The sequence below is a fragment of the Mytilus californianus genome, unplaced genomic scaffold (genome assembly GCF_021869535.1).
Source record: "Mytilus californianus isolate M0D057914Y unplaced genomic scaffold, xbMytCali1.0.p SCAF_2, whole genome shotgun sequence".
NCBI lineage: Eukaryota > Metazoa > Mollusca > Bivalvia > Mytilida > Mytilidae > Mytilus > Mytilus californianus.
Genome location: NW_026262668.1, coordinates 66990068 through 67013617, shown reverse-complemented (window position 1 = coordinate 67013617; position 23550 = coordinate 66990068). Strand labels below are relative to the sequence as shown.

At 33.3% G+C, this 23550-nt stretch overlaps 1 protein-coding gene across 1 annotated transcript; it reads right to left on the bottom strand.

Annotated features, from left to right (window-relative positions):
* Positions 1–667: 667 nt before the first annotated feature.
* Positions 668–16388, bottom strand: LOC127728039 (zinc finger protein 585A-like). The gene is made up of 3 exons (XM_052235207.1): positions 16256–16388; positions 6937–7384; positions 668–6266 (listed from the first exon to the last, which is right to left on the bottom strand). The coding sequence occupies exons 2-3, from the start codon at positions 7277–7279 to the stop codon at positions 3490–3492; spliced, it is 3120 nt and encodes a 1039-aa protein (XP_052091167.1). The 5' UTR covers positions 7280–7384; positions 16256–16388; the 3' UTR covers positions 668–3489.
* Between the last annotated feature and the right edge of the window lie 7162 nt (positions 16389–23550).

The following is a 23550-nucleotide window of genomic DNA, read 5'->3' as shown; positions in this document are numbered from 1 at the left end:
CACTGTGTAAAGTAAAATCAAAATTAAAGGGGCATAAGCTGTCAAATTCATGTTCACTGGTTAGACTCAAATTCTATCTATACCTTAAGTTGCTTACATCTACATCACTAGGTGGATAGTTGTTTCATTGTTAATCACACCATATCTTCATATTTATATCTTTTGTAATCAATTTCATGATTGTGAAAGCTGAGAGCTCATGGTAGATGACAACATAGTATTAAAGACCATGGCCAGTACTTTTAGACATTTTTTAAATAAAAGAGTAAAACTTTTATCCAACTGAGGTAAAAGTTAAAAATAGCCACAGATAGATGCCAATCAGGAATCCTCAAAATTAAAAAAAAAAAAAAAACAAAAGTTCAAATACAAACTGTTTTTACTTGAAATGTGAATCAAGTTTGGCAAAGATAGAAAAGCAACTAGAGGCTCTTAAGAGCCAGTGTCGCTCACCTGCATCTTCAACAATGGTCACTTTTTAGTAAAAATCATCATCAAAGGGAGTAACTCTAATAAGAGTCTTGCTGATCATTTGTGCTATTTAAAGTTTCCATCTATCTAGAGGAAAAGATTTTTGTAAAAGAGACGACGGCGGATGACAGACGACAGACGCCAAGTGATGAGAAAAGCTCTTTTAGGCCAGGTGAGCTAAAAATAGATATTTCGGTTGTAAAAGATTGATACATGAATTTATTTGTATTTCATATCTAAAGACATCATTTCAACATATAACAAAGCTAACAATTCCATAAGACTATAATATGCATGATTATCATTGGAATGAAATTATATTTTTATAGTTAGCAACAAATCCCTAAGAAATCTGATAAACATCATATTTAACAAAATAAATTATCAAGAACCTCAAAGTTATATATACTCTACAACAGAATGAGCATCTGATTTTATTGTTCAATAGTCTATTTTATTGTTTATTGTTTAACAGCCTATCTTTATTGAGTTTGAACAAAAATAAACAGTATTTCCCTTTTATAGTTGTGGCAGTCATCTTACTTGGTCAGCAGTTTTTCAAGGAAGAGGTTTATAAAAAATACCTATGGTTTTATAGTGGATATATGAAGTCAAATCTGACATGTTTATTTCATATATCTACTGTAAATTCAGAAGTTATTGCAAGGTTTTTATTATTGCGAATAATGAGACTGTGTTAGGATCGCAAAAATAAGAAATCACATTTTGATATCTGATACATATATCTTAATGCAGATTTTCCTGAAATCGCAATAATTTATTTTGCATTTTTATCAATTCTTCAAAAATAGCAATAATAAATAATAATTTACGAATTACAATATATTATACTTTTTTGCTACCTTATTAGATTGTCAAGTGAAAAAATAAATTACAAATGGTGATAAATACCATAGAACTATAGTGTAACTTAATTTCTGGTCTGGTTTTTTCTATGTGTATGAAAGAGTTTTATCAGTCAAATGACAATGAAACTTAAATGAAATTATTGGCATCAAAAATCAAAGTGGTTGTGAGCACTGTAAGGCAAGATATGGATATGATCTACACAGTTTTCATCCCACTGCACTATGTTGTTTGACCTCTAAAAGGTAGAGTTGAGGCCTGGAAGATATAGCTATCATGCTAGTGACATTAGTTAGTTGTATTTCATGCAATCTGTCCCCAAAAAATCACACAATAGAGGCGGACAATCCATTGCAAATTGTTTCATAAAAAATGTTAACTTTCTTTTATAAAAATTGAGATATAACAGTAAAAGACTGGCAGACATGTATACATGTACAAATGTAATTAGACTTTTTAAATTACATGTAAAACATAAATATGATCAATATGAAAATAAGTAGATGTGGTACATTGTATAATCATTAATATAATGTACAGTTCTTATGTAGAGAAACATAAAAATACTCCCATCATTTCATCCCTTGATGAGCATTTTTTTTCAATTTGTGTAAAAAGGGGATATCTACAAACCTTTGCTTTAGTAAAATCTGAATGAATCAAAAAGCAAGCCATTATGTTCATACTAAGAGAGCAACCATTTAACTTCAAGGGGGGGGGGGGGGGGGGGGGAGGCGTACGGTTTTTTGTCTGAGTCATAAATTTTTTTTTTTTTTCGACTCTAACAACCAAATTATTTTTTTCAAAATTGAACACTATAAGGTATGGGTTCTAGATTAAGAATGTTTTTTTTCATCAAATTGGGGATCAGAATATTTTTTAAGGAAAAAACCATAACTCCCCCCTTTGAAGTTAAACGATCGTTCCTTAATCAATATACATGACATACATCCTTTGTTAAAAAAGGCATGGAAAAAGATGTCATCGTTTAATATGATTATAACACGAAACAGGTGTTACCTGTAAAAGAGGATGTAGTCCGTATAAATAATGATCTAATAATGATTTTTGCAAGATGAAAACTATAGTAAAATGTACTGAGGCCATCAATTATTTTCACATTTTACAAATCATGAATTTAAAAAAAAAATTCACTATCATTTAAAAGCAATCCTTAACTTTTCAGGTACTTTAGAGGCCAGGAGTCAGTTTCACAAAAAAACTTACAACTAAGATTGATGGTAAGAATACTGAATTGTTCATGACTTAAGATCAATCTTAGTCAGAAGTTTTTTTGTGAAACCGACTCCAGGTGAGATAAAACGTAACTATTCTAAGGGTCATCCTGTTAGGCCCCTTTTCATCAGAAATAGTAAATGATAGGTCAAAAATGACTTTAACTTCAAGCAGGGAATTTCATATAGTGTACCATGTATTGTATACTAAAGTATCTAAATAAATTAATGTTTCTTTCTTTCAGGAATGTTCTTTGAGCTTTTCCATGACTGTGAACAATGGAAAAGATACTAAAATTGAGATACAATAAAAATCTTAGTACTATAAAAATTCAGCATTATTTTACAACATACACATGTAAATAAAATGCAAATCATAATTATATTCCTTCTTATACTAGATGCATTAAAGTCATATGAAATGAGTTTCTGGTGAGGAAATTATTGAGCCAATGCAAGCATATATATACTTTAATAAGTCTGTGTACATTTTTTACAGCTACACAAGAAACTCAGTTCATATGACTTTAATGATTTTCTAACAAGACGTGCCATGGTTAAGGTCACTGCATACATGTACAGGAAAGCTGTCAAATAATTACAATACTGGAAGACAATAATTCAGTAGCAGAACTTTTGTGAAGATTTAGATAAAGGATTTTCATGAAAGTCTATCATGTCTATGTACACATGTTTTATAGTAAAACTTACTCATTCAAGTACATAAAACATATTAATCTTTTTTGTTTCATTTGAAGGATCATATGACTTTAAATTTTTAGTACAATAAAAACAATTCATAACAAATGCAAAAAAGTGCAATAAAATTTTACATGGTAAAATACATATATATATCTATAAATGAATCTATTGTTGTTTTATATTATAACTGTACATGAACATGCTTTATAAAAGGTTATTCTACTTCTTCAGGTTCAATTTTAACTTGAACCATATAAGTATTATCAAACGGTTCTTCAGTGGAATTATCATCCGTGTCTGTTAGTGTCATTTCGCACACTGATGAGTCATTAGTTGACTCTTTTACGTCTGACAGTTTCAACTGAATTTTTGGTAATTTCTTTCTAAGCGGTAAATCTTCTGATCTATCTTTATACTTCATCTCATCAAATGATTCTTGATCATGTGTCCAGATGTGTTTTTCAAGGCTAAACTTAGTAAAAAACTTTGAATTGCACATGTGGCAGATGTATGGTGCCTCCATTTTGTGTCTTGTTGTCAAGTGTCTATTTAAGCTGCTTTTATCCCCAAAGCCCCTTTCGCAATAATCACACTTATGAGGTTTGTCTCCAGTATGTGTCCTAATATGTCGTAAATAAGTATAACTCTTGGTAAACTTTTTACCACAAACATCACACTCCATTAGATTTTTGCCAGTGTGAAGTTTGTAATGTGTCACTAATGAACTTTTCATGGTGAAGCTTTTGTCACATACGTCACAAGAAAACGGTTTGTTTAATGATTTTGACAGTCTACCAACCTCAGACGTTTTGTCACAATGAGCATTTTGTGAGGCATCAAACTGTTCTCTATCTGTCAAATCTTCAGAATAAGTTTCATTCGGCAGTACATTTTTTGCTATCCTCCTTTCTCTTTTCCCGCACGATTCCATGTGTCGTATAAAATTACTTCTCTTGGGAAATATTTTTCCACAAAGATTACATTCATGTATGTTTTGCCTTGTATGAATTCTAAAATGTGTTGTTAAAGAATCTCTCCTACTGAAACTTTTTGAGCATTCAGAACAATCAAATCGTTTCTGTTTATTATCAGATTTTGCCCCTATGTCTGGAGCATTCTTCAGACTATCAGAACATGAACTTAAATCTAAGTAAGTGTCATCATGTTCGCTGAGTTTGGAACTTTCTTTTTCAATACTCTGCTCCTCTGACGATTCAAAACAATTAATCAGAGATTTTTCTGATGCATTTTGTGTCAAAAGAGCATCCATGTTTTTATCATTTATCAAATTAGGATCTGCAGTGCTTTGCATGACTGGTAAATTTTTATCCAACACTGATTGGTCATTCTGAATATTGTTTTTGATCAATTCCAAGTCTGTACTCTGGCCTGACATATCATCCTCCATTTCACCAACAATGCTGAAATTATCACTACCAACCAGACTAAGGTCCCCATTTAATTTTTCTTCATGAACCAAAATTTCATGCTGTTTTAAGCTTATTTTATCATGGAATGAATCACTACAAATTGTACATATATAGTCCCCACTTTGTTCTGCAACTGTGGACTGGGATTTTAATTGATTGTTTTCTGATGCCTTTGAATTACCGTGTTTGTGCGTTTTTAAGTGAAATTTTAGATGAGCACCAGTCAAAAAGAACTTTGTACAAATACTACACTGAAATTTGTAATCTCCTTTGGTATTATGTGTTTTGAAATGACAATACCACATGCTGTAATTGCTGAAGCGTTTATCACAAATAGTACATTTATAGGGTTTTTCAACCATGTGCTTGGTCATGTGATGTCTAAGGTGATGTTTCAAGTGAAAAGATTTCCCACAAGTAGTACACTCAAATTGTTTCCCAGTTGAATGCGTTTTAACATGATTCCTGTAATTTCTGCGGTAACCAAATTCCTTTTCACAAATAGGACATTTATACTCTTTTACTTTTTCATCACTGTTCACATGGGGTCTGTTAGCGTAAGTTCTAATGTGACGACGTAGACTACTGGGATCGTTAAATTGTTTTCCACACACATCACATTGGTGGGGTTTCTCACCAGTATGTGTACGTATATGTACTCGTAAATGTTGACCTTTGATGAAAGCCTTACCACAAAACTCACAGACATGTGATCTGGAATAAACCTGGCGTCTCCTAACACGTTTAACTTCATATATACCAGACTCATTTTTCAAAGATTCATCAAGTATCAATGAAGCATCATTCACATCTGTTTCAAAAGGGTCATGTGTTTTTACGTGCCTTCGCATACTGCTGCGATCGTTGAAACCTCTACCACAAATATGACAGGAATAAGGTTTTTCCCCAGTATGTATTAGTAGATGTCCCTTCAGATGGTGAGGGAATCCAAACCCTTTACCACATGTTGAACAAAGAAACGGTTTTTCACCTGTATGTGTTCTCATGTGTCCAACTAGCTCTGCTTTTCGATTGCAAACTTTATCACACTGATCACAAGCGTATCGTTTAGGACCAGTGTGAATTTTCAAATGCCTTTTAAGTTCTATTTTTTTACTAAATTGTTCTCCGCATGTGGAACAAATATGAAACTGTTCTTTTTCATGAGTTCTGGAATGTGACTTTAAGGTTTTTTTAGTTCCAAACTTTTCTCCACAAACACCACATATGTGAATAACATCTTTGCTGTGTGATTTTGTATGCATTTGTAATTCTTTTTTTTTACTAAACCTTTGATCACAAGTAGTACATGTGTACTTTAAATCTTCAATCTTTTCAACATTTTGCCTGATCTTTTTAGGTTTTGTTCCTTTTCTTTTTCTCCTATTTTGTACTTCCCCAGTGTTTACATTTTCATTTGCATCATTTAATTCAGACAATTCATTTTCTGCATTAAACATATACATGTACATGGCTGGCTCTTCTTGGTCAATACCATCTTGACAGGGAATCTGGCTGGTAACCCCATCTGTTCTGTTTTTCAATATGTTTGATTTATTATCTGTAAAATTTAATATAAATGTTATTATTTTGAGACTGTACATATGTGTTTTGTAAATGACAATTGAGATTTAGACACAATGTTAGAGTTTGACAGATTTTGTATATACACTTGTCTACTGTTGAAGATTTTATGTTGACCTCTAGATACAAACTATCTGCTGGTTATTTGAAATATATCCAAAATCTCTGTTCATTCATAAGTACTGTACATGACGTATAAGGGGAGATAATACATGATTCATTTTGTTTATTCTCAATGTCTCAATGGATTCTGATTGGATGCTTATGTACATGACAATTTACTCCAAATGCAAATCATCAAGAAAACAGCAGCAGCCCCCTGTATTATATGAACAATTTCATTTAATTTTATCTTTAATCAAAACTGAAGGAAAAGTTTTATTTTGCTTTATAAATAAGTTTCATTACTTATTGCACGTGATCTTTCCCTTCAGCATTAAGATGCCTGGTAAGCGCTTCACATATGAATTAAAGGGATGTGTGGTTTATATCAATAAGACAGCAACCAAACAAAAAAAATAACTAAACAACATCACATGGAAAAGGAGGGATATAGTGTATTAATTCATATCAAATTTTTAGCAGTCAAGACATGAAAGAATCGAAATACTAATATATATGCAACTCTAAGCAATTTTTCAATATACCTTCAGCATTGCTAGCTGTCTTGTCCAAGTATGTCCATTCTTGAATATAACCATTGAGTAAAGTGTTTGTGCTTTCACTTTCAGGTGAACAGGGTTCCTGTTTTATTTCATCTAATAATATGTTTTTTGCATCATTTGGATTTCTTTCTCCAATGTTGCTTACTGTCGTGGAATTACTTATTAATGTCTGTCGATTTTCATAATTTTCATTTATAGCAGATTCAATAGCATTGTCAACAACTTCCTGTTTTATAATTAGCATAGAATCTACCGAATGCTTTTTTTCTGGTTCTGTCATATATGGAACACTAGAACCTTTCCCATCATACAATTTACTCTCCATATTTATTGAACCTTTAATGCAATGTTAATTTTCTGTTGCTCTCTATTGATTCTGCTACCAATGACATAGTTATGTACACTCTGTCTTCCTGGCTGAGTTTCATATCTAAAATATAAAGTTAGCTCATTACACCACATAGATTTGTGAGAGAAAAAACAGTTGCAGATTAGACAGCACATTATTTCTTTATTCCCGTAATATAAATCAAACAAAATATGTTCATGTAATAATCAAATGAATTTTTCTAAATCTGTGTAGAAATGAAACAAGAGTGCACACGCTGAAATGTCTCGCCTTCTTTACTAATCATTGATATTATGTTGATAGTCCTAAATATAAAGCTTTATTACAACTGTCACATAAACTTAACATTAACCAAGTAAACTAAACATTGACCAATGAACCATGAAAATGAGGTCAAGGTCAGATGAACCATGCTAGGCAGGCATGTACAGCTAACAATTCTTCCATACAACAAATAGAGTTGACCTATTGCTTATAGTTTAAGAAAAACAGACCAAAACACAAAAACTTAACACTGAGCAATGAACCTTGAAAATGAGGTCAAGGTCAAATAAAACCTGCGTGACTGCCAAATAGATCATAAAATATTTCCATACACCAAATATAGTTGAACTATTGCATATAGTATAAGAAAAACAGACCAAAACACAAAAACTTAACTATAACCACTGAACCATGAAAATGAGGTCAAGGTCAGATGACACCTGCCAGTTGGACATGTACACCTTACAGTCCTTCCATACACCAAATATACTAGACCTATTGCTTATAGTATCTGAGATATGGACTTGACCACCAAAACTTAACCTTGTTCATTGATCCATGAAATGAGGTCGAGGTCAAGTGAAAACTGTCTGACGGGCATGAGGACCTTGCAAGGTACGCACATACCAAATATAGTTGAACTATTGCACATAGTATTAGAAAAAAAGACCAAAACTCAAAAACTTAACTTTGACCACTGAACCATGAAAATAAGGTCAAGGTCAGATGACACCTGCCCGCTAGACATGTACACCTTACAATCATTCCATACACCAAATATAGTAGACCTATGGCATACAGTATAAGAAAAACAGACCAAAACACAAAAACTTAACTATAACCACTGAACCATGAAAATGAGGTCAAGGTCAGATGACACCTGCCAGTTGGACATGTACACCTTACAGTCCTTCCATACACCGAATATACTAGACCTATTGCTTATAGTATCTGAGATATGGACTTGACCACCAAAACTTAACCTTGTTCACTGATCCATGAAATGAGGTCGAGGTCAAGTGAAAACTGTCTGACGGGCATGAGGACCTTGCAAGGTACGCACATACCAAATATAGTTATCTTATTACTTATAATAAGAGAGAATCTAACATTACAAAAAATCTGAACTTTTTTTTCAAGTAGTCACTGAACCATGAAAATGAGGTCAAGGACATTGGACATGTGACTGACGGAAACTTCGTAACATGAGGCATCCATATACAAAGTATGAAGCATCCAGACCTTCCACCTTCTAAAATATAAAGCTTTTAAGAAGTTAGCTAACGCCGCCGCCGCCGCCGTAGCCGCCGCCGCCGGATCGCTATCCCTATGTCGAGCTTTCTGCGACAAAAGTCGCAGGCTCGACAAAAAACTAAAGAATACATTGTATACAGCTTTTTCCAATTCACATGATTCAAGCCTTAAATCTTTTTCTTCATAATCAAGAATTGATCAGATTAAACCTAGCAAATGAGTAGGCTCACTGAACATTAAAATCGGCCCTTAGACCTTACTGTTATCAATCTGGCAATACCACAATTTTCACATAGAAATAGTTGATATTACTTTTTATACAAAATAACTTCTTTTACCCACACCACATTACAAAAAATTACAAAGTTAAAATGTACAACCATTAAATACATTATTTGTGTTGATATTCAAGTACATGTAGGTCGCAAAATACTCTCATTTTTCACCAAAGAAAGGAAACAAGGAACCCTCTGTCTTGCCTGAGATTGCTGCTGTCAGTGTTAAAGTGTAATATTGACTATAACTGTTAAAAGTGAGCAGTTAAGAGTCTAACTTAAATAAGTTATTAGAGAAAAATAACATACATTTGTTATTGAGGGCTAAAAAATCAAAAATCTGTGATAACATATGTATGTTAAATGTTTCAAAGAGGCATTATACATCCTTTATTTTGTTAAATTAAGTACTAGTTCTATTTATATTATAATTGTCTTTATGTATATTTAACTTTAGAAAGATATAACAGCCCATAGTTTGCCAATCATGCATAACACACCCATGTTATTACAGAAAAAATATGCCTGTAATAACTAAAGGGTGTTATTACAGCTTCTCTACATCTCTTCAAAGCCTTTTCTCCTACATATATCACAATGTATTTTAATTTAGTGTAATAAATAATGATAAGAGCATGTGATGAGGTTCTGTGCAAGCTTCCTAGTCATTCCCAAGTGTCTCGTGTAATAAGTTAAATGCCTGTAATAACTAAGCCTTGTTCATGTTGTTATTACAGCTAAGTTATCACTTAAAAGCCTTGTCTCATTGATTTACCATGGTTGATCAAAAATGTATTAATTGAATTGGAAAATTAGTTTTCAAGGTTATGTATTAAGTTACTGCGCAAGTTTCAAGAATTCCCAAGTGCCAACTGAAAATAAAAAATTTTATGGTACATTTAACTGATAACAAACATATGTTACTACAGATTAAGAGAAAGTATCCGTAATAACACATGTATGTTATTTTTCTCTAATAACTTATTCAAGTTACACCCTTGACTGGTGAGTCCATTTATCAGTAAAATACTGAATTAAAAATAAACTGTTTCTTTAGATATTATTTCTTGATCTTGGAGTTACTCAGCTTCTGCCCAAGATTGATCACAGTCATTGAAAGTTTACAAATTTATCATTTAAAAAAAATATCTAATCTCAGACTGTATCAATCGATCCACATGTACATGCATGACATGTATCAGCAAAATGCTGAAAATTTAGAAAAATACAAATTCTAAATTTTGTTACAGACATTATCTTGTAATTATAAATAAGCTACATTGTATTTCAAAAGTTTCCTAAAATTCTAGGCAGGTTTGACAAAGTTATTGATGACTCAAGAACTTTAACCTTAGTCTGTATCTAAATGTTAACTGTAAACAAGTCAATTTATTAGTAAAATACTGAACTAGAGGCTCTCAAGAGCCTGTGTCGCTCACCTGTATCTACTGTGTTTTTGGAAATCATGTAAAATAAGTTTATAATCATAATAAAAAATATATTACTGTGGATTCATTTATTTTCATGGGTATCAATTTTCGTGGATTGAGGAACACTTGCATTTTCGTGGATATTTGATTTCGTGGTTTTGCCAATCTCTGCATACAAAGCCAAATTAACATTTGTAATTCGTTGAACATTTGAATTCGTGGTTCACCTGTACCCACGAAAATTGGTATCCAACGAATAATAATGAATCCACAGTATATATCCTAATAATGATTGAGGCCAAGTTTGGTTTAATTTGGCCCAGTAGTTAAATCAAAAGCAGGTCATCCTATTTTAATCTTACAATAGTTACTGAAGACCCCTTATCATTATTTAAATTAGTTTTCAAGTTGTGACCATTTGAAATTGTTTTTTCTAACAATTTTCCCTTAGACTTCTATAGTAAACCCCTGTGTTCTATTTCCAGCCATGGTGGCCATGTTGGTTGGATGACAGGGTCATAAGATACATTTTTCAATCAAGATACCCTATTGAAAATTGTGGCTAAGTTTAATTCCATTTGGCCCAGTAGATTAAGTGGAGAAAATTTTTGTAAAAGATTACAAACATTTACGAAAAATTTACTATAAAGGGCAATAACTCCTTAATTGGTCATTTAACAATTTTGGTCATATTGACATATTTGTAGATCGTACTTTGCTGAACATTATTGCTGTTTACAGTTTATCTCTATCTATAATAATATTAAAGATAATAACCAATAAAATGCTCCGCTGGGCGCAGCTTGATACGACCGCAGAGGTTGAACCCTGAACAGTTGGGGCAAATATGGACTCAACATTCAAGCTTGATACAGCACTGAATTTGGATTGTAATTAAATATTTGACACAGCATAGGTTTCTCACACAGAATGAATGTGGTCTAAGAACTTAAAAATTTTTAATTTACCTATTCAAACCATATCATTATTATTTGCTTTTATATATAAATCAGAAATAACCAATTTAAAATGGAAAATTTTAAAGAAAAAAAAGGAAAAAAAAATCCCCCCCCCCCAAATTTTTTGAACCCCCTTATGATTCATCACCCCTAAACTCAATCCCAGCCTTCCCTTTGTGGTATGGTACCTTGCAGTACAATTTCAGAGAGATCCATACACTTGAACACAAGTTATTGTCTGGAAACAAGAAAAATGCTTGTTTTTTGGCCCCAAATTCCTAAATGTTTAGGGCAATTTGCCCCAAACTCAAACCCAGCTTTCCCTTTGTGATATGGAACCTTGTAGTACAATTTCATAAAGATCCATACACTTACACACAAGTAATTGTCCCGAAACTAGAAAAATGCTTGTTTTTTTGCCCCTTTTTGGCCCCTTTTTCCTAAACATTTTGGGCAATTACCCCCAAACTCAATTCCAGCTTTCCCTTTGTGATATGGAACCTTGTAGTACAATTTCGTAAAGATCAATACACTTACACATAAGTAATTGTCATGAAACTAGAAAAATACTTGTTTTTTGCCCCTTTTTCGGCCCCTAATTCCTAAAATTTGGAGGCAATTACCCCCAAAATCAATCCCAGCATTCCCTTTGTGATATGGAACCTTGTGGTACAATGTCAGAGAGATCCATACACTAACACACAAGTTATGTCTGGAAGTTACAAAAATGCTTAATTTTGGCCCCTAATTCCTTAACTGTTGGTGCCATAACCCCCACAATCAATCCCAACCTTCCTTTTGTGGTATTGAACCTTATGGTAAAATTTCATAGAGATCCATTCACTTAAACTAAAGTTAGAGTGCGAAAACCAATTTGTCTTCGGACGACGAGGATGATGCTAACATCATACCAATATATGACGGCAAATTTTTTTTGCGGTCGTATAAAAACTGCAAAATTTCCTTAAAATTACCAATTCAGGGACAGCAACCCAACAAAGAGTTGTCTGATTCGTCTGAAAATTTCAGGGCATATAGATCTAAACCTGATGAACATTTTGACTCAGTCAGATTTGCTCTAAATGCTTTAGTTTCAGATCTAGAGATACATGTATAAGCCAAAAACTGCATTTTACCCCGATGTTCTATTTTTAGTCATGTCAGCCATGTTGGTTGGCAGGTGGGGTCATCGGACACATTTGTTTAAACTAAATACCCTAATGATGATTATGGCCAAGTTTGGTAAAATTTGTCTAAATAGTTTCAGAGGAGAAGATTTTTGTAAAAGATTACACGAAAAATTGTTAAAAATTGACTATAAAGGGCAATAACTCCTTAAGGGGTCAATTGACCAATTTGGTCACACTAACTTATTTGTAGATCTATAATAATATTCAAGATAATAACCAAAATTGAAAATTTCCTCAAAATTACCAATTCAGGGGCAGCAACCCAACAATGGGTTGTCTGAATTGTCTGGAAATTTCAAGGCAGACAGATCTCAACCTGATAAAAATTTTTGACAGATTTGCTCTAAATGCTTTAGTTTCAGAGATATAAGCCAAAAACTACATTTTACCCCTATGTTCTATTTTTAGCCATGTCGGTTGGCAGGCGGGATCATCGGACACATTTTTTAAACTAGCTACCCTAATGATGATTGTGGCAAAGTTTGGTTAAATTTGGCCAGGTTGTTTCAGAGGAGAAGATTTTTGTAAAAGTTAACGGATGACGACGGATGCCAAGTGATGAGAAAAGCTCACTTTGCCTTTTAGGCCATGTAGGCCAGGTGAGCTGAAAATGGAAGTAAATATTTTCAAAATTTTTCTCTGGATACAGTCTTTTTGGTCATAATAAAGCTTCTGTCCAAATTTCAAAAAAGTCAATAAAGGTTTGAAAAAGTTATTGATGTTTAAAAATCTTCAACCACAGGCTGAAACCTAAATATTGATGGCCAACAGAATCTAGTATCGCTAAATGTATGTCTCGCTTTCGCTACATTAATGTTGTAGGCTCAACAAAAATGGCAGATCTAGAAGATAAATTAATAATAATTGATTGATAGGGTTTGGATATTCAACATTTATACATGGCTTGCTGTCTAATGGCATATCAAAAGTTTGGGAATGACGAAAAAATCATGATGGCAGGTTAATAAATACAAATTTACCAATAATGCCTCTTAACATGCTTAAGGGGCATTTCACATCTGTTTAAAAACAGTGTAGATGACCATAAAATAAGCTCATGAAACAACATGAAAAATAGAATATAATATTACAACAGAAAGAGTAATCTCTTTTGTGATATGAGTCTGAAGTGATTTATTGATTTGACTGCCCTCAGCAGTGGGATATATCCAGTGAACAGAAACAAAAGAAAATTCACTCTTCTTATGATAGAGTCGAGAAAGCCAATAATAAAACAATGCCGGTGACGATACTGATCAAAAATTAATTCTAAATAATAATTGTACATTTTAAAGAAATTATTTGTTAAACTGTGTTATTAGAAACATACATGCAAATACACGATGTTTTATGTTCAGTATTTATCGAGATAATTGCATTAGAAGCTTGTAAAACTGAAATTTAAAAAATGCCAATCTTTGCTGCATATTGATAAAAAAAATTGGAAAAAATCATGTACATACAAAATCTAAAGATCTTTCGGGTCACCAATTTTTGTAGTGTTCCACAAAGTCCTTAACATGTTACAATTTCCCAAAATATACTTATTTTTCACATTCTAAGTTTTCGAGTACACCGGTCTCCTCTTGTCACATGAAAATTCCATATAGTAATATTGTTTTTTCATGAATATAACAATATAAAAGTCTGTCTGTGCAGGTTAAAAAATTTAAAGATAAATATTCTTATAACATTGTATAAAGTAGGCGTCTTTTTACTATTTTATACAATTTTAAGAAAAGTTTGTCTCGATTTTTGTACAAGTATTTGCGGTTTTCTTGATCTAATCACATTCAATGTTTACATTGGGATAAGGTCCTTTTGAATTTGCTTAGTAATTAATTTCAAAAGTGCCAATCTTTGCTGCATATAAATCGATTCCTTTGGATTTTTTCTCTGACTTTCTCTGAACTAGCAGCATATATATATATAGATAATTAGCATGTTCCAGAGAGGTATACAGCCAGTAAAAAAATAAATTGAAGTTTGTACTCCAGGAATTCATTCGCATAGCAACATTTTAAACCAATTTTACACTAAGCTCCTTTAGTCTGCTGTACTTATCGTTTTCTATTTAAAGAGGGAAACGATAACATTAAATGGTAGTTTTGTTTTTATTTTAACTTATTTCTATTTTCATTATTTACCAGAACGTTTTCCCATGAATTTATAATTGATAGCGTCCTTGTTAAAATGGGACAAACGTTGAAAAGATCAAGTTTTCAGTGTTTACAGGGGAGGTAATATTTTGTCACTATATTTCCCACTGTCAGAATCCCTTCTACACAGGTCTACATTGTTCAAATGCAAGGATCTAAGCCCCATTATGCAAGTACAAAGTCAACGGAAGGTCTATTAACAGGACAGTTATATTTGATACGTTTTAATCTGGTTACTTTTGTTTTACTCAACATATTGTCAAAATTCACTGTTTAATAACAGTTTTGATAAACAGGAAAAAGAGCAGGGTATTTACTTTATTTGTAAAGTTTTTAAAAATTAGAAATTAATAAGTTAAAAAAAATCTGCCAGGACAGTTTAATTTTAGGAAAAAATGGGGTAAATTACCGAAAAAAAGTTTACTTATAATTGAAATAATTTCTCCTAATTAGACAAATGTCTGGCTTAATATTTTTGTACCATTATTTAAAGTTTTGGGAATAATCATTTAAAAAATCTATAATTTAATATTTTTTCGTCTCAAAAAGGTAAAAACATCTGCCAGGACAGTAGCATATTACTTCAGAAATTTTGAAAGAAATTTGCTCAAAATCAAAATATAAAGTTGAATATCTTCTTCAAACAGTCAAGGGTATACCCTTAAAAAAGTTATCACAGAAAATAACAGGCATACTGTTATTGTGGGAATTCTGACAGAGTTATCTCCTCCTGTCTTGAATAAAAAAAAATTAACGATTCAATATTTTCACTTATTTGGGATCATATTAGCAATTCGTCAATGATACCTCACTATTAAATGGTTATAAATCCTTCAATTTCAGTTATAAAAACTATTGTGCATTTAGGATGAGTCACTGCACAGATGTTTACAAACAAGTTGGGGTCAAGCCTGAAGACGTGAAGTAACAACATGTTCATGTCATGATGTTTGTTATTAGAGGGGGGGGGGGGGGGGGGGGGGTAGGACCTTTATCGGGACTCCGGGATCGGGTGTTTTTAAGCTCGGGATTTCGGGATTGATCCTTTCGGGATCCGGGAATTCTTTTTTCGAATTTCTGGATGTCGGGATTTAATTTTTTTTAAATTCGGGACCTCAGGATTCTATGTTTTTAAGCCCGGGATTTCGGGATCAGGACCCCTCCTAACCCCCCCCCTCTTATTACACTTTAAATGATTTTTTGGGGTAAGACAACGTCAAACTGTAATAACAAGCTTGTTGTTATTTTTGTCTTGACCCATCTTGTTTGTAAACATGTATTCACTTTTTTCCTCAATGCGCAGTGGTAAACAGGTTACAATATTGAAAAGAGACACGAGCTGAAAGGTTTATATGGGGCCACATAGAACAGTTTTGGAAAGGATCACATCCATAATACCTCATTAACACCTAATAATTTACCATTTTTTGTCCTTATCATTCAATGACTGGTTTCAATCTTGTGCAAAATAGAACTAGGAAGACCTTATTTCCCTGGATATGAGGATTATTATTCTTGTCCCTATTTTTTCTTTCCTCTCTCATTGACCGGAAGTACCGCATACACAACTAAATACCATACGTAATCGGAATTACCTAGAGTATGCGGACTAAGGAACCTAAGGCTAGAAAATTTATTTCAAAAGGGTAGTAGAACCTTACTGATATGTTCTAGTAAAATAGTAAGCAATTATAAACCTAAAAGTCCACGTGGTCTCGAACAAATGCAAAACTAAACAAATTTTATAATAAAACAAGAGGCTCCATTGAAAGCCGCCTGAATAGCACCGTAAAAATATACCATTTTGATATTTATTTTTACATGTACAGCAATCAGTTATGTTTACCAGGGACAATAGTCCCAGTTTTTACTTATTTATAAATTTAATTTAGTGATATTTTGTAGATCTTGACATTGATGATCAGTTTGATTGTTAACAACTTTATGTACCTATCTATTAAAGTTTTCGAGATAAATGATTAGCAAAACTTAGCAAAAAAAAAACAAAAAACAAAAACAAAAAAATTGCCGAACATTTTTGTTTTTACAAATTCTCTCTATCTATAAAATGCAAAAATAGATAAACATCGACTTTCAAGGGCAATAACTCCTATAATGGTCAATTGATGATTTCGTCAATGCTGACTTTTTAATCGATCTTAGTGTTCTTATAAAAATAAGGAGATGTAGTATGATTGCCAATGAGACAACTATCCACCCAAATTCGAATGAAGTGGATGTAAGCATATCTTGTCAATTTTTACTATTTAACAATTTAAAAAAATATCGTAGTTTTCAAGATAATAACCAAAAACTTAAACATTTTCAAAATATTCACATTTCAGGGAAATACGTCCAAAATAAATTAACATATTTTTCTGAAAAATTTATCAGACCTTTCCTAATCTTTACGGTGATGTTGTTAAACGAGTCCGTAAATTTAGATACGATCCGGGTAAACTTATCGATCATTTAAATAAACTTCTGCTAAAAAGTTACCAATTCAACACTGTAATTAGATCTTTGAATATTGTTTTATTGGAATAAATATTGATTTTGTTATCAGTTAATTAAAACCAAACTAAATATTATTTTTATACACACATGCACATTCACGGTTCTACAATCTCTCGATAACTATAATTTCGCATTGCACAAGGTCATGTCTGTCTCTGACTGTTAATGACGTCTTTACTCTAAATCCCTTGGATGTGTACTGACTGATAATTTAGTCTCAGACAAATGATTTTTTATTAGTTGTTATTGGCTTTTAACTAGCTTTCAGTAACGGCGAGTACTCTCAGATCTGAACTTTGTGTCTTTTGTGTTTTTGTCGATCTGATGAGTTAAGCCCTTTTCAACTGATCTTTTATAGTTTGGTCTTATGTTATACTGTTACACATGTTAGGGGAGGGTCTGGCGTCAGCAAACATGGAAGTTTATGTTTAACCCCGCAAAATTCTGTATTTGCCTGTCCCAAGTCGGGAGCCTGTAATTCAGTGGTTGTCGTTTGTTATTGTAATCATATTTGTTTTTCGTACATAAATCAGGCCGTTAGTTTTCTCGTTTGGATTGTTTTTCATTTGTCATTTCGGGGCCTTTTATAGCTTACTTTACGGCATGAATTTTGCTCGTTGTTGGAGGCCGTACGGTGACCTATAGCTGTTAACTTCTATGTCATTTGATCTCTGGCATCTTCGCTAGCCAATGGTTACGACCCAGTGCCCTCCTCTGGATTGGCTAGCGAAGATGGGTCTCTGGTGGAGAGTTGTCTCATTGGCAATCCTACCACATTTTCTTATTTTTGTCTTAACCTGCTAATCATTTTTACACTGCCAGTTTTGCTCTTTTTTTGTAGATAACAGTTGATATTTCAGGCAATAAGTCCAACATTGGTTGTGTGATTTTTTGGTCAATTTTACAGGAGATAAATCTTAACCTGCTGATAATTTTTACCATGTCAGATATGCTCTAAGTGCTTTAGATTTTGAGATACAAGCTAAAAACAGAATTTTACCCCTATGTTCTTTTTTTAGCAACATCGTTCATGTGTGTTGATGGATCAAATCCCCGGATACAATTTTTAAACTATATAACCTAAGTAGCATTCTTGAAAAGTTTGGTAACATTTGGGCCAGTAGTTTCAGAAGAGAATTTAATGGGAGCAAAAAAGAAGAAAAAAATGACTTTTTATCTATTCGACCCTTCTTGTTTTTCCTTCCAATTTCTCTGTCACCAAATGTGACATGTAGGATCATTCAGTATTTACCTCTTCGTGTGTCCTGCAAGTCAGTAACCTATGCTGAAGATAACTTCTTTTCAACAATCGGGTCAACAAAATTACCCGCTAGAAAGAGTTTATGTACTTGTTCTGGACTAATATAAAAATGAGAATGGAAACGGGGAATGTGTTAAAGAGACAACAATCCAACCAAAGAGCAGAAAACAGCCCAAGGCCACCTATGGGTCTTCAACACAGCGAAAAAATCCCGCACCCGGAGGCGGGCTACAGCTGGCCCCTAAATAAAAATGTGTACTAGTTCAGTAAAAAATTGACGTCACACTTAACTCCAAAACACATAAATGAACCAAAATTAAAAACAAAACATACAAGACTAAGAAAGGCCAGACACTTGGGTCAGGAGCAAAAATGCGACAGGGTTAAACATGATTTGTGAGATCTCAACCCTCCCCTATACCTCTAGCCAATGTAGAATAAACAAACACACATCAATACGCACAGTAAAACTCAGTTTAAAAGAAGTCCGAGTCCGATTTAAGAATAGGTAACAGAAGAAACTAAACAAAATGACAATGATACACAAATTAGCAAAGCAGTTAGTGACATCCCAACTCCAGTCTTCAATTAAACTGATTGAAAGATTATGTCTTCATCATATGAAAATCAAGCACAATCCCTCCCGTTAGGGGTTTAGTATCATACCATCATAAAATATACGTATCATTGTTTATTTTCTGGACTAATATGTACATATAGTATATCTTCTGACCTGCACTTGATTTGAGACTTTGTCGTTAAGTCTTTGAAGTTTTTGATTTTCAATCTTAGTATTGGGCCACAGAAGCCATAGTTGTCTACTTCTTCCAACGCACCGTTGAATAAAATGCTCCGCTGGGGCGCAGCTTGATACGACCGCAGAGGTCGAACCCTGAACAGTTGGGGCAAGTATGGACACAACATTCAAGCTTGATGCAGCACTGAATTTGGATTGTAATTAAATATTTGACACAGCATAGGTTTCTCACACAGAATGAAAGTGGTCTAAGAACTTAAAAAATTTTAATTTACCTATTCAAACCATATCATTATTATTTGCTTTTATATATAAATCAGAAATAACCAATTTAAAATGGAAAATTTTAAAGAAAAAAAATGAAAAAAAAATCCCCCCCCAATATTTCGAACCCCCTTATGATACATCACCCCCAAACTCAATCCCAGCTTTCCCTTTGTGGTATGGTACCTTGCAGTACAATTTCAGAGAGATCCATACACTTGAACACAAGTTATTGTCTGGAAACTAGAAAAATGCTTGTTTTTTGGCCCCTTTTTGGCCCCAAATTCCTAAACGTTTTGGGCAATTACCCCCAAACTCAAACCCAGCTTTCCCTTTGTGATATGGAACCTTGCAGTACAATTTCATAAAGATCCATACACTTACACACAAGTTATTGTCCTGAAACTAGAAAAATGCTTGTTTTTTGCCCTTTTATGGCCCCTAATTACTAAAGTTTTGAGGGAATTACCCCTAAAATCAATCCCAGCCTTTCCTTTGTGGTATGGTACCTTGCAGTACAATTTCAGAGAGATCCATACATTTGAACACATGTTATTGTCTGGAAACTAGAAAAATGCTTATTTTTGGCCCCTTTTTGGCCCCAAATTCCTAAACTTTTTGGGCAATTACCCCCAAACTCAATTCAAGCTTTCCCTTTGTAATATGGAACCTTGTAGTACAATTTCATAAAGATCCATACACTTACACACAAGTTATTGTCATGAAACTAGAAAAAGCTTGTTTTTTGCCCCTTTTTTGCCCCTAATTCCTAAAATTTGGAGGCAATTACCCCCAAAATCAATCCCAGCATTCCCTTTGTGATATGATACCTTGTGATACAATGTCAGAGAGATCCATACACTTGAACACAAGTTATTGTCATGAAACTAGAAAAATACTTGTTTTTTGCCCCTTTTTGGCCCCTAATTCCTAAAATTTGGAGGCAATTACCCCCAAAATCAATCCCAGCATTCCCTTTGTGATATGATACCTTGTGATACAATGTCAGAGAGATCCATACACTTACACACAAGTTATTGTCATGAAACTAGAAAAAAATGCTTGTTTTTTGCCTCTTTTTGGCCCCTAATTCCTAAAATTTGGTGGCAATTACCCCCAAAATCAATCCCAGCATTCCCTTTGTGATATGGAACCTTGTGCTACAATGTCAGAGAGATCCATACACTTGCACACAAGTTATGTCTGGAAGTTACAAAAATGCTTATTTTTTTCCCCTTTTTGGCCCCTAATTCCTTAACTGTGGGTACCATAACCCCCAAAATCAATCCCCACCTTCCTTTTGTGGTATTGAACCTTATGGTAAAATTTCATTGAGATCCATTCACTTAAACTAAAGTTAGAGTGCGAAAACTAATGTGTCTTCGGACGACGACGACGCCAACGTCATACCAATATACGACCACAAATTTTTTTTTGCGGTCGTATAAAAACAATTTGACAATTTGTATACCATCATCAAATGCTTTTATTATTGATGATTCAATTTTCTTAGGCGTGTGCATTCCAGTTGATATGTTGATCAGTGACTTGAGATTAGACTTAACATCAAAAGGATTTGTCAGTCGCTGGTGATCATGGTCTATAATAAGTTTTGCATGCACTTCATCTCATCGCAAGGCAATTGTTCTGGTTTCATCATGAGAGTTTTTTTCTGGAACAGTACATTCAGTTTTATTCTCATTTCTGCAATAAACTTTGCAAGCATCCATGCTTTAATAATTTGTTTCCCGACCGCTTCGCATGCATATTAGTTGCTCTTGTGATGAACATTGACACATAATGCATTTTTCCAAATCAACCTCATTCGTTCTTCTTTTTGGAATAGTAGTAGTAAATTTTACAGGACTAACAAAACTGGTCATTATCTGGAAAAAAATCTTATCCAAAGGATTTGGTTAACTATTATAAAAAGTCAAAATTTAAGCAACAAAAATATAACTTATTTACAGAAAAAGAACAACAATAGGTGATCAAAGCACACTAAATAAACTGCTTCGCTGAGCGCAGCTGGATACGCCCGCAGAGGTCCAACCCTGAACAGTTTGGGCAAAAATTGACACAATATTCAAGCTTGATACAGGTCTGAATTTGGATTGTAATTAAATATTTGACATATTATAGGTTTCTGAATAAATGTAGTCAAAGAACTTGAAATTGGTTATACGAATTGAATTTATATTCAATTAAAGATTTCTTGCTGTTGTGCAATACACTGTGCTGTTGCGCAATACTTAGTAAATCTGTTGTCAGACTATAAACAAATAAAGTTCAATTTCTTCTCAATGTGATATTTGAAATTTATGAAAATCAATAGGGAGATTACATCAATAGCTATTAATAATTCACCAAAGTTTCATGAGAACTGCTGAAAGCATTTTTGAGTTATTGTCCAAAAACTGGAAAATCCCCCCTTTTTTAATGAATAAAATCCCATAACTCAGAAATGTAAAATCTAAAATTTATAAAATTCTAAAGGGAGCTTACATCAACAGATATAAACAATTCACCAAAGTTTCATGAGAACTGCTGAAAGCATTTTTTAGTTATTGTCCGAAAACTGGAAAATCACCCTTTTTTATGAATAAAACCCTGTAACGCGGAAACGTAAAATCTAAAATTTATAAAAATCGAAAGGGAGGTCATGTCAATAGATATGAACAATTCACCAAAATTTCTTGCAAGTTGGTGAAAGCATTCTTGAGTTATTGTCGGAAAACTGGAAAACCACCCCTTTTTTAATGAATAAAACCCCAAAACTCAGAAACGGTAAATCTGAAATTTATAAAAAACGAAAGGGAGCTCACGTCAATAGATATAAACAATTCACCAAAGTTTCATGCATATTGGTTAAAGCTTTTTAGAGTTAATGTCCGACATGTTGATGACGGACGGACAGACGGTCAACGGTATACCATTATACGTCCCGTAAACGGGCGTATAAAAATTCAAAAATATCTAATAATTCACAGATAATGTACAAAATCACATCATGGCAAAACTATCAAATTTATTGTTGAAAAAGACCTAATAATTGAACTTGATGCATGTTACTATAAATAATGGGTGTGAATGACAGATATGAAAATTCCGTAGTTAAAAAAAGGTACAAGTGATGTTTTTATTGCTTGATTTTTAACAAAACTATTTGCAGTTTGTCCATCAAAATTTGCATGCAGTCTCTCACTAATATATTCTTTCCACTCAAATATAAAGTAATGTTTTTGAATCATATGTTTTCTCGTTTTCAGAGAAAAATGCATTAAATTTCCAGATAAAAACCTTTGAACTTTAGGTCGTAAAATTTTATTCGGGAATGGTTTATCATTTATGTCTTCATCATTCTCATCATCTTCGCTAGCCAAGGGTTACGATCCACTTCCCTCCTCTCCACCCTTCGCAGATTGAGATAGAATTTCAAGGACACAAGATAATGATTTTCATTGGTTGCAGTCGAAACTCGCTGCATCCAATCAAAAGACGCCTATAACATGATCACGTGTAAATGTAGAAAGTGTATGTAAACAATTGACACGTGCTTATTGTGCAACAAGTCTTTACATCCCTAAACATACGACTATATTTAGTGACAATTTGAATGTTTTTAATCAACTAATAGAAGTTCCTGTGTATGTATGCACAAATGCATGAATGTCAACGTATATTTTTGTTTCCTGCTTTACCAAGTGTGTAGAATCTAGACGCTACCGTGTTTTTACCTCCAAATTGAAGAGTTCAAGTGCTACCATTGGTCAAGAATAATGTATTCGGAATGGGCGTGACTTTAATCTAGATGGCGCAACATTGTTATCACAAATGTTGGCTTAATCTGCCAAGGGTGGAGAGGAGGGAAGTGGATCTATCCCTTGGCTAGCGAAGATGCATTCTCATGACCCTTG